Raw genomic sequence first — 12,966 nt, forward strand, 5'->3', positions numbered from 1 at the left:
GTGATATTTGATAAACATTCATGTTCCCCTAAAGATGAATCATAACTTTGGTGACATTTTACTATAATACTGTCACTTAACCTTTATACTTTACTGTTTTACTGTCTAGAGTAAATGGTCTAGACCATTTATTATTTCTCATCATGCATATCCACTTACTATATTCCTGCTAACATTCAGTTTGTTAATTTGCAAATCTACCACAAATGTATATAACTTTATTTTATGTTATGTTTATATTTTAGCCCTATATTTTATATATATATTTTCATATATCATATATTTTCATTGCCAAAGACAGTTTCTCTTAAATTGCTGTGTATATAATAAAGAACATGAATCCCCTGACATTTCCTCTCATGAGGTTGTCATTGTTTTTCTTTATTGAATTATCTTAACTACTGGATGGATTCCCATGTCATTTGATACAGTATTGGTTTCCAGAGGATGAGTTGAAAAACCTTTGATTCCCTTTCATCTGGCATTATCAAGTCAAAAGTTACCAAAATATCCAACACCTGAAAAGATAGTGACATTCCCATCAGACTCATCTTTGTGTTTTGTGCCTATTAGCAAAATATTAGCATGCTAATACACTAAACAACATACTAGCATTATCATTGGGATCAAGTTAGCAAGCTACTCTGAGCATTTAGCTGTTCCTATATGTACTCTTAATCTTGTCAAATCCATCAGTCTGAGATATTATAGGTGCTGGAGTGCTCTTAAGTGTGCCACATCCTAAAAGGTATGTAGTATTAGTTGGCAGTATACATCTAGGTGACAGGATCTTTCTAATGGACTGATTTATGTTGACGTAGTTGTTTATTGATATAAATTTTTGATGTTGGCTTGTCTCCTCTGTGTTCAAATTAAATGCAAATTTGTCTTAACCTTTTCAAATAAAAACCTTTTTATTTTCTTATCGACAACAAGAATGACACCATTTGAGCAATATACAAAACTTTTTATTTTATTTTCAGTATGAAGTGCTTCAAAACACACATTGGGAATCGTTCTGACAAAAGATCTTAAAAAATGTCTACGATGGAGAAGAAGCAGGATTTCTCTGCAGAGTAGTGGACCTCCTATCACCTGTGAAATATTACATATCAGTTAATCTCACACAATGTGATTAAACTCATGGAACAAACAGGAAGTATCAACCCTCCAGCTGCACCATTCTCCTCTACTGTATCAACATCAGCTGGGAAACAGAAAGGTCTTCTCCACTGCAATCTATCCCCTGACTCAGCCACAATACATCTGTAACACTCTTTAATTAAAACAGTGATTTTGTTACATCGGGAGAGTTTCTTCTTGGTTGCAGCTAAAGTCTGTGGTGAAGTGGGCTTTGTACAGACAGGGCAGACCACCTGTATGTTTGAGAGGGGTGGGCTCCAGGCCAGCAGCATCTCAGAGTCTGATCAGGCATGTGTCGCAATCCTCTCAATGATCCTCCTGTAGTCTTCCACAACAACCTGATAACTCTTCTCCAGCTCCTCGTGCTGCGTCTGAGTGTCCATCTGATCCACGTGGGACAACAGCTCCTCCGGCCGCAGGCACTTCTTCATCTTCGCCATCTCCCTCTGATTCTTCTGCACGACATTAACAGCACAAACACAGGTGAGGTGTTAATCAGTTCGGTCACATCCTCCAAAAAAAGGCATATAAACCTGCTTAGTAATTCATCTGCATTTAATTCATATGCAGGACAGACCAAGAAAACTGTCCAAACAAATGGCTGACCTTTAGTGTTTAGACTTATTTGTTAACAATGCATGAATCCATTAGTTACAGTGTATACATGTACTCTTTATAAAATATTAATTATTAGTCGGTGGTATTAACATTTGTAGTGAAATCAGAATGCTGAAAGGTTCCGGACATGGACGCATGGAAGTACACATGAACTGAGTTTAGTGCAATCTGTTGCTTAAAAAAAATCCTGCACGCACATGCATGCAGACGTGGTCACTGGGGAATTGGGGGTAAGAGCAGAAATGTATAATCCCCTCACATTCACAGAGCAGCGGCTTCTGCCATTCAACTAACTACATGCAAAATCTCCTCAGGGAAGGAAAAACGCTCTGCATCTGGCCACCAGATCTTTCCTTGCCACTCTCCCAAGGATTCCTACTTCCCGCTTTACCACATAGGTCATTTCCACGTCAGACTGCCTTTTTTTCCCTCAGACATGTGGTTACCCTGCTGACAGCAAATTCTCTAATGGCTGTTATGCAAAGTCTCAGTGTGCAGCTCAAACATAAAATGTCAGACGCAAACAGGATGTAGGGTGTTATATGATGGTGCACAGAAATCTACTCAGAGTTTCCTAATGTCAAGTCTGGTGAAACAGAGTCTGAAAAGCTTATGATATTCTGTTCGCCAGGCTTAAACCTGTTACACTAAATCTCTGAAAATCTAATAAAACGTGCCCAAAAGAACATGAGAATACAACAAAAGCGATTTTATAAAAAATATTTTTTTCCTGATGAAGTTTGAAAAGCCACAGAACCCTGAATAGAAGCAGCTTTCTTGACAAAGTGCTTCAAACACACTAAAAATGAAAATGATTTCTCCCCAAGAAATGCAAATCCTGACTAATGACATGTGCCTCAATTGAAAAAAAAGCTCCAGCGGCAGGAAACCCACAGATGCCTGGTGCGCCCCATTGTGGCTGTAACAATACGACACTAGCAATCAATTTTAACGGGACTGAAGATCAATTTTTTCTGCTGTTTTGAAAGGGAACATATTAAACAATGACAATACGGCGCTGTAGGCCGATCAAGCGTGTGCCACACACGTGCCACTTTGCTTCCTACAAAGAACAGCTGTAATGTTATGCTAACAAAACGGTAGAGGATTCTTGCTTGATAGCAACAGTGTTGACGTTCAGATTTATTTTTAATGTAATCAGGAAATCACTTAATGAGAAAGTTATTCTGCATGCTCTTTTTGAGCCTCTCCACCCTGGCAGTCTGAAGATGTGATGATTAAAACCTCACCCTGTATGGTCCAAATAGCCTCTTCTTCACCTCCAGACGGTACTCTCTTGCTTTTTCTTCATCACTCATGTCTGTTGCTCTCAGACGCAGGATTTCATACACTCGCCTCGCATGTTTCTGTGGGAAAAGAAAAGAAATCCTTATTATTTTTTAAATGTAGTGTACCCATGTGCCAAACACACTTTCCAGCACAATGGCCACAGGAAGTCATGAATCAACACGGTGGAGGAAAGGGATAAAACAAGTTGGCACATTGAATATAAGGTCATTTATAAAGGATGACCTTAAAATTGCATCTGCATTTTTGGTCAAAACTGAGACAAGAGTAAAAATAAAAAGTTATCTTTCAAACTAAGTAACATTAAAATGATAGTTTTAGCAATACTGTGATCGTTGCCACTCTTCTTTAGTCTCAAAAGGCTACGTGTTAGCATTTTATGAGCTAACTTCACCGGTAGAGGCGAGTGAAACGACCAGTTAAAGCCTTTATCTACCTTGCAACTCTTATGGCCAGCAAGCTTTAACCTAAACCATACTGTGAAGCTTAAAGCTCGGGTCTTAATGCTGAAGCTGTTGCATGTACAGCACGTTTTAGATTAATGGTCAGTTAATGGATTAGTTGACAGACAATATTGGTGATCCATCATAGTAATTTATCAAGCACATACATAACATACATAACTTCTTAAATGTGAAAATTTGCTGCTTTTCTCTGTTTAATAATCACTGTACGATGAAGATTTTGTGGTTTTGGACTGTTGTTTGGACAAACCGCGAAATATGAAGGCGTCACCTTGGAGTTCTACAATTTATGATTCCCTTTCCCCCCCACTGTTTTCTAACATCTTATACACAACACCCGTTTATTCAACACAGAAGGAATAATCATTGGCTGCAGCCTCGTACAGCACCTTGTTAATTTTCAACTTGTCTTGTGGCTCTTTGGCCATGTCAGCGGAGAAGCCGAGGGGCAGCTTGTCCGCAGCGAAGGACGGCAGGCCTTGACAAAGCTTGACCAGCACATAGTCTCTCAGCTTCACGTAGCTCTCAGAGGGGTCTTCGGCTGATAACAAAACACCATCACACAATTAAAAACAAGGTTTTGAAATAATTTGCAGACATTCGGTTTAGTTCAACACTTATTATTGCGATGAGTTTATATTAATGTTTGCGTTGGAGGATCAGAGAATGTTTTGGCTTTACAAACAAGAGCAAAACTGACATGTCAAATCTTTTCAAAAACTCTTTCAAGACGCTATTTATAAACAACAATGACGAAATATTAGCTGAGGCCAGACGGAATGTTCTGATGATGTTAAGTTCTTTCTTGAAAAGGATTCCGGTCTCAAAGGATGCCTCTTTAGTATTCATCCTCTGTCTCCATGCAAATAAACTAGTTTCAATAGAGCTTCTGCACATTCTGGTATATATGCCAACACTTCAAATTAATTTAACTCCTGGATGCATCGACTGCTGAGAAAAGAAAATGTAACGTTTGTGGGAGACATGAAGCTTTCAGATTAAATGTTTATCCATGCCTTCTTCAACGCAGTAACTGCTGTTAAAAGCAAATAAATCACACACTCACCTGTGATGTCTTGCACTTTGGGAAGGCTGCAGTAAAATCTGTGCACTGCCTCCAGAAGCTGAGCTCCATGACCTTCTCCTTGGAACGGAGGCAGGATCAACATTTGGCTGTTTAGTTAAAAGGGCAGACGTACATGAGAAAATAGATTTATTAAAAATTATGGTCACAAAACAAATGAATGTGGTAATTCTGAGCAGGAACAGATATTCTTTGATTCAACGCAGGAAATAATAGATTGTTATCCTGATCCATCAATGCAACAAATCACATCAAAAGCTTATCTATAAAGTTGTTTTCAGATACTAATCACCCTGGTTTGGTAATGAAACAAACTCTGGTTGAATGGTTGGCTATATAAGCCCGTAATTTGGGCTCTTTGGGAAGAGGATAAAGAAATGTATAATTTTCCACTCCTTTTCCATACAAAAGAATGGGAAGGCACGTGCTGCCCCAGCAATTACCTTACACGTGGTCGGGTTTTGTCTGGGTACACGTAGTAATTATAAACTGTCATGTAGCCAACAGTCGCGTAGAGAGTCTCCCCATCTTTATTGTACTTTTCAAATCTGCAGATGAAACACAAAAGGCAAACAGGTCAATTACAGGCACACTCCCATGCAGTGTCCATTTTGGCCTCTCTGTTCTCGTTGCCCAACCCTCGCCCCCCCCCCGACGCCAGCATGTTAGAGCAGCCAGGCCCGATGGGTACACCTGCTACAAACTGAATACATTATGCACTTAATTGGAGTACTGCAACTTAGAGGAAGAGAAGGGGTTGGAGGAGGGACTGAGCTCCTCAAAATCACTTCAGTCCATTTTCCCCATTGTCAGTATTAATAGTTGCCAGGGTAAAGAAAACACTGGCAGAGGCTCTTTTTACTGTTAAGACATTGTTCAGTGTATCAAAAGACAACAGGATTCAATTCAGCTCTTGCCCCTGAAAAATTTGAAAAGGGCTTTTGGCACAAAGGAAGCTCTTGCCCGATCAACAATTCTACTATAGGAGAAATATAATCAAACTGGCCTGGTAATTGGTCACAAGCGCCACAAAGGAGGGCTTTGTTTTTCAATGGCACAATAAAGGCTTTAGGGTAGGGGTGGTGTGGGTGGGGGGGGTATGATGTCAATTAAAGAGGGCACTCACACAAGAAAGAAGTCCCAACGATCGTCGTCTGCATCGATGAAACTGGCAGTCTCTATGAACCACATGAGGAAGGTCTGCAGGCGCTCGTGGTACTCTTGGAATCCCGGGCAGGTAATATCAACCTGGGGGGGCGAAAACAGCAAAAACATCAGGTTTAGAGTCAAATCTCGTCCCCGCCAGTAAATCGCAAGAGTAACAGCGACTATATAAAAAAAGAAGAAGTTACAAACTGATATTAAAATCTTTGTTGAGGCATTTTGTGACGCTCATACCTTGTGAATCTGGTACGTGAGTTCTCCTGCCTCCTCGCTGTGGACTGTGTACGTGTGAAGCAGGGTGCCGAAGGGCTGGAAATTGGCCTCCTTCTCCAGCAGTGAGATGAAGTCGTCAGTGTTGCAGGTGAACCCAGCGGGGACGATTTCCCGGATTTTCCCTTCAATATCATCTGGCTGGAGAACACAGTGTGGCAGAATTTAGTCATGCAACAAACAGGATCAGGGTGATAAAAGGACAAATCTAGCACACGCTTGTAAGACTTATTTCCATAAATGTGACCGGTGAGAAATTTTTATAAATAATAATAAATGATAAATAAATGTTGAAACACTTTGTTATGATACACAGATTGAATGTTCATATAAAATGTTTGTTCTGAAATTAGACAAGAGGGGAAAACGTGCAATAAATTCTATAAAATAAGACTGGACGCATACGTTTTGTGCCAAGGAAATGAAAACCATTAGGCAATTAAAAGTGTCAGCTGAGCAGAGGCCACAGCAGCACCCTCCCCACCCCGGTGAAAAGACCACTTAAATCAGTACATTTACTACTTATGTTAAACCATGAATAAATAAAATCTTGTGAATTGATTTCAACTTAACAAACCTTTGGGGCATCCATAATAGAGGCCTCTCCTCTAATCCTGCCAAGTGAACCCAATCAAATGAATTTGCCCTTGCGTTTTTTTCAAAGAGCCTCAGAGACAAAGGGGCCCTACCATTGGACTTTTTACTCAGTGCAACCTGTGGTTAGTTCAGCTGTAATGTTTGCATTGTATCCATTTCCACAAGGATTGACATGAGAACACTTTGCTAAGCAGCCCTTTCACACCATTTACATGTGTGATGGGCATTATTGCAGCACAGAGACCCTTGCTGCTCAGCATTGAAAACTGGGAAATGAAGAAGGTCTGAGCAAAATGCACTACAAAAGGCTAATACAACATACTGCTAATTCCTCCCCCTTTTCAGACATCAGCTAATATCTAACTGGAAGTAATGCACCTGCAGCTGAATGCCTCTTAACCATTGTAATTGTTCAGCCACATTTCTAAGGAACAAGGACCATACTTAAAAAGGCCATGGACAAACAAGTCCATTTGTCCCGAGCACTCTCCTACATACTAGACACTAAATTGCACAGCCTTCCAGAATAGATGCCTTAGTTTGGCATGAATATAAGTTAACAAAGTACCTTTAGAACATTTTGTTAATGTCTTTGATTTCTAACAATGAGCACAAAGGGAGTACAAACCATCTAATTTGTTGTGTTGGTGTTACTTCATCTCTTTAATCTACTCCAAAGACCGTACTACATTCAAAACCGGCAGTCATTTGTGTCCCCGTTTGTTAGTATTGACTAACATTTTTAAAGTTAAAGCATATTTACACATCCATATTGATTCTAAATGGAATAGAAGTAATGACATACAACTACTACGAGCGTTCGGCAGTTTTCAGCCATGTGCCCAGCGTTTTCGGTGAGAGGACCAGCGGTACGGTGTTTTTTGGCTGATTTAAAAAAGGGGAGAAGGTGATGTGATGGTGAGAGTCTTGTATCAACGTGGCAGCTGCATAAACTCCATCTCTGCCTCCCCTCGTCTCTCGCCCTCTTCTCTCACCAGCTGCACCGCACCCCGACCGTCCACATGCACTCAGAGACAAACACTCTTCAGATGCAGCCTGAACTCTGCTGCTCCCCTCACTCTCTACCTCTACACCAGCTGCACTCAAACCCTTAACAAGGTGAACACTCAGAGGTCAACGCTGAACACTAAAGAAGTGACACACACAGGCAGTAAGCCAGCCATCACATTTCAGTTTGAATATCAGCTTTAAACTATGTTCCCAAAAAGTCTAATGACTCTCTTAAGGTTTAAAAACAGTCAATTGGTTGCCATAGCATTGTTTTTGGAGTTACCAGAGATGAAAGTAATGTCATACGCCTGTCGGAAGGAACCATCGCTGACGCATTAGGGCTGTGTGTTGGCAAGAATGGGGCGGTACAATACTCATCATGATACAGGGTTTACAATTCTATTTGTTGAAATACTGTAAGGCCAGATATTGCAATTTTCAATTTGCAAAAAGTCTCATTTCAGGAAAACTGGGAGGGCACAAAATAAGCACCATTTACTGAGCCAAATGAGAACCACGTGTAAGCCAAATGCTCGTCAAATATGCAAGTGGCTAGTAGATTTGCATCTCTCATCAGCCTAAAAAACAATGGTATTCTATTGAGTGGCTAGAATTGTTTTTAATATTCACTAGCCATTCGGCCGGTGTACAGAAGAGTTAAATTTGAACCCTGGCATTGTGCATACAAACTGAGTAAAAAAAGTTCGAAGTTGCCCTCACTACTCCCGGTTGAAGGCCACATTGTCCAGTGAGGGAGCCTCTACTGTTTCCAGACAGGACAGATGTCCCACAGTTGAATCATTTGACCTCAATAGGGGCCCTGGCTAATTCTTGTATTCGTTTGCCTGTTTGCTGCATTGACAGCGTCAGGAAATAATCAAAGCTGCCAGTGGCCTTTTGTGAAGTCTCAGAGAAGGAGCAATCAGGACATTAGAGCATTTTGCTTTACTGTCCGTTTCTGTCCAAATACTATCTGTTCATATGTAAATTCTTATATATGGCAATTAAAGAAAAAAGGCAGAACGTTTTACATGCTAAGCAGTGCAACTCTCAGAAGAAAATTGAAACTAATTGTCAAGTCATTAGCAAAGTAATACAAAGTGTCGTCTCACATGAGGAAAAACCGAATACAAACCTACTGAAGATCAGTTTACAGATATTCAACCTCAACGATTTTGATTGTTGATGACTTGAGCAACAATTCGCTCCTGGAAATACATGTACTGGATATCCAACCGTGTCACATTACTCCTCCTGCTGATTCAATCACACAAACCTCAGAAAATCAATGCCTCACGTTAGACCCCACACACAAAACCTTTTTCTTCCGACAGGGAGGACTAGGATTAGTGTAGTGGCACGGGGGGCCATGGTGGGCTGAGATTTAGTCTAACAAAACAGGAACAATGTCACCACCCAGAGAGGTTACTTCAGTATGTGAAGAAACAGCATTATGGCACCAAAAACTGCCCACAAAAGAGCAACTCAGGTCCCTGTACCCCACGTAAAGAATCCTGCGGTCATACTATTACAGAGACAACCGCGCAGTAAAGCTGCCCAGTATTTTTTTGACAAACTTAGTTTGATTTACTGAACTTTAGATTACTAAGGACATCTATTGCCAGACTTTGATTTTTTTTGTGTGACATTTTTACTTTTTCCGTCGCCCGCTGTTAGTTTTCCAAAAACACAAATTATATGTGATACTAGGTATCAAAACTAACATTTTCACAACTACACTCAACATACGACTAATGTGTTTTTCTCCTCAGTTTACCAACATGCTACATTTATTTCTAACGATTGTGTTCCATAATACCCCCGTCTTTAAACGCATAATGGAGCAGCTTTGGATAAAGTAAAATATATTCCAGCGGGAAGCAATGTGTTTTTGATCACACCTTGATAAAGTGCATGTCCTACCTCCACACAATCAAACGTCTCAGTGACTTTTGAGGAATATTTCACTTTGAAGAGGGTGCTCAAGTTTCCAGCAGTGTAGAAGAGCTGTATCTGAAGACCTTTGTATCCAAAAGCGACCTCACTGCAGACAAAGGGGTTGACATCATTAAGCATCCTGACAAGGTTACATATCTTTTTAACCAGGACAATGACTTTCAAACAGAAAACAATAAGACAGCCGGTTTACGTAATGTGCAGTCTCGGGTAAATTCTTATCCGGGGGAAAATAATCAACATCTCATTATTCCCATTTAATGAAATTTATTAAATATACACCTGGAGTGAATGATAAATGCTTATTGTAGGTCTGGCCACTTATTTCAGCGTGTTGCATTGTTTCTTTCTTTACTACTACATCACTGGCAGTTTATGGCAAAATAGATTTCATCATTATGCAACTGTGTGATTGAGCTTTACTAGCAATTACGCTTGCTGAAATAATTAATGCCCCAATTACTGAGTTCCCTTAGAGCTGATTGCAGCAAGTGCAAAAATAACCAATCCTAGTTCTGACTAATTTGGAAATGCAATTTAGAACATAACGACACACCACTGTAAGCCTACACACAGGTGTCACTGCCAATAATGTAGTAAGCAGCGATTCCTCTTTGTGCGTCACATTAGTGTTATTATGTGACTCTAAAGAGTTTTTGTGCGACTAAAATAACATGCAGTGCCGACCTTCGTTCATGGTCACATGTTTTATAATGGGCAAACCCTACAGTGAACTTTCCTTCATCCAGATACTCAATATTAAAAAGACTTATATATAGAGAAAATACAACATCTGACTGAAACGCATATCTTTAGTGTTGGAAAGCTTGCTGTGAGGTTTACAAACAGTTTGTTTTTTTAAATACTCAATGGGATCAGCAGATTATAAGGAAAGGCAGGTGCTTAAAGGTCAGAGAAAGTCATAAAGCCATAAAAAGATAATGCAATTCAACAACATTGGAGAACATGCCAAATCCAAAATAGGTATTCTTGAGTCCTTCCTGTAACTTCACTGCTAAGCTTTTTGATTTGAAAAAAATATAGTTTTTTTTTTAGGTGTGACACACTTATGCACAAGTGATGTGTTGTACTAAGCAAATGCAGTGTTGCAAGTATATCTACAGTATCTCCAGATTGTGTTTAGATCCAGTTGAGATGGACTGCAGTGCACACCCAAAATCAAAATGCATCTCAAATACATCAAGTAACCACTTGTCATCAGATATCATCTAAAACAAACATTTCCCCCGGATGTTTTCAGTTTTCAGCACCTTGAACAAATGAGCTATTGTTTATTAGTTTGAATTTATGCTACAATTACAAACAGATATTTCCATTTCATTTTTAGGTCAAAAGTTTATCAAAGTACTGTCAAAGTTTATTTTCAGTCAAACTTTGTTAATGTCTTTACCTATGAGCAATGTATCGTCTATTAAACTGCATTGCAAACTGACATTACACCCCTAACCTCGACACAGGGCCCCAGGACTCTTTTCAGCCAAATTTAGATGCATTCAAAAAGTACCATCAGGGTGCCGTTGGGGGAAGCACATCAGCCGGTATTGTTCATTGGTGTCTGCTGAAGGGCCATTACTTAAACTGGTTGTACCGGGCAGCTCACAGTTGTGAATAAAATATTTGGATGAATGTAAAGTGAGGCATTTCCTTCTCTGCACAGGGAAAAGTGTGATTATTTCTGAATCATTATAACAAGAAGGGAAAAGTAATGATGACAAAAAATACTCACTCATCCCCATAAATCTGGTGGCTGTACTCAGGGTGGAATGTAGTGCCGTCATCCTCAACATCCTCCGGAAAGCGAACTGAGCGCAGGAGACACGGTTCATCCAATTTAAGTGAAGAATTAGAGGCTAATTCCAATAAACAGTCACTGCACACACACACCTATTGTCATGTTCATTTACAAAATATAAAAAATAAACATACCCAGCTTCAAACATATAGCTTCGTTGGTGTCACACTTGTATTCAGCCAGTTTCTTCTCCATAGTATTCACTCCTGAGGAAACACACAAATAACATGTTGGAATTGTAATTCTGGTGTCAGTTTTTAAATAACCATTTTCTGCTCCTCCATTTCATCTTAAGAGTTTAATTAGTGTATAGGTTTCTTTCTGCACAATAACAGTGGTGCTGATTTCTTCAGAAGAAAAGCATACTAAAGTAATTCCTTTCCATTCAACTTAAATGTCAGCAGCAGCTTGAGACGTTCTCAAACGCTAAGTTAGCTGGATATCATTCTGAAACAAATGTGATCATATAATACAACTGTAATTAGATTCAAAGATCGCTCTCTGTCTTTCTCTTCCAGGAGATTCAGCATCTCCTCTTGTTTGAAGGATGTGCTTCTGTGTTGCTTCTTGTGTGTTTGTGTAGCCCTATCCTGTCCTCTTTCAAGACTCCATGGTGGAGCAGAGCAGGCTCTAGCTGTTTGGAGACACCAGTAAAGCAGCTTGACATCCTCCTGGGTCCATCTTTGCCATATATGTTCATATTCTATGCATCAGGTTGTCATATGAATTGTTTGTATTGTAGTGTTATTATGTTAGTCTACTCTGTAAACACAACATTCTTCCTGAGATTTATTCCATTAAAAAAAGGGGTTGTTTGTGCAGTTTTTCCTTATCTGAAGCAAAGGTCTAAGGAAAGAGGGTGTCTTATGCTGTACAGATTGTAAAGCTGATATTGGGCTATATATTATTTACATGTGACTGTGTAGATTCAACCTGATTGGAAATGGTTTTGCTGGAGAAGACTTGTAAACGTTATAATCCCCTTTTGTGCACTCCATGGAGTAACATAGAAGCTGAGGTCATTACAGTATAGCATTTAGATCATGTGTTCTGCCAATGTTAGCTGCTATACACAGATGAACCTACCATCCTTTAACACTATTTAGGTAAGATACATTTGCGTTATGTGGGAAAAGGCACCAAAGCAAACGTAACGCTAAGTATGATAGCATCCAAACACTGAAGGTACACATTCAACTTGGCATCCAAGCGTTACATAAACACACAAACACGCTGTAGGCTTTGACAGATAGCATGCTAAAGTTAGCAAGCAGGCCCCCACTGCTGCTTTGTATCGTAACGTTAGCTTAGCTGGCTTTGTTTTGAACATATCACAAGCCAGTTTACAACCCTAGCGGGGCCTAAAACGAGACCCGCGTCCATTTTTCGGTGAATATGCATGAAAACGAAGACAGCAGCATCAAAGCATCAAAGCGTTTAGCCACTTACCCGCCATTTCTGCACACTGTGTTGTGCGGAGATGTGTTGTCCCAAAAGACCCGCGGAATCAGGACAACTTCCGGGTCCTTGTGTTTCCG

General features: G+C 39.9%; 1 protein-coding gene across 2 annotated transcripts; it reads right to left on the bottom strand.

The window, feature by feature from the left end:
- Positions 1-952: 952 nt before the first annotated feature.
- hat1 (histone acetyltransferase 1) lies at positions 953-12,966 on the bottom strand. Of its 2 annotated transcripts, XR_003834296.1 has the most exons (12): positions 12,878-12,966; positions 11,563-11,634; positions 11,363-11,438; positions 9,583-9,703; positions 6,016-6,192; positions 5,744-5,865; positions 5,061-5,165; positions 4,600-4,706; positions 3,923-4,074; positions 3,012-3,128; positions 1,377-1,598; positions 953-1,095 (listed from the first exon to the last, which is right to left on the bottom strand). XR_003834296.1 is itself a non-coding variant. In XM_029459251.1 (11 exons), the coding sequence occupies exons 1-11, from the start codon at positions 12,882-12,884 to the stop codon at positions 1,428-1,430; spliced, it is 1,227 nt and encodes a 408-aa protein (XP_029315111.1). In that variant the 5' UTR covers positions 12,885-12,966; the 3' UTR covers positions 953-1,427. The 2 variants fall into 2 exon arrangements, 1 of the variants encoding a protein (XP_029315111.1); XM_029459251.1 differs by having other exon boundaries at positions 953-1,598.

The sequence above is a fragment of the Cottoperca gobio genome, chromosome 21 (genome assembly GCF_900634415.1).
Source record: "Cottoperca gobio chromosome 21, fCotGob3.1, whole genome shotgun sequence".
Classification (NCBI taxonomy): domain Eukaryota; kingdom Metazoa; phylum Chordata; class Actinopteri; order Perciformes; family Bovichtidae; genus Cottoperca; species Cottoperca gobio.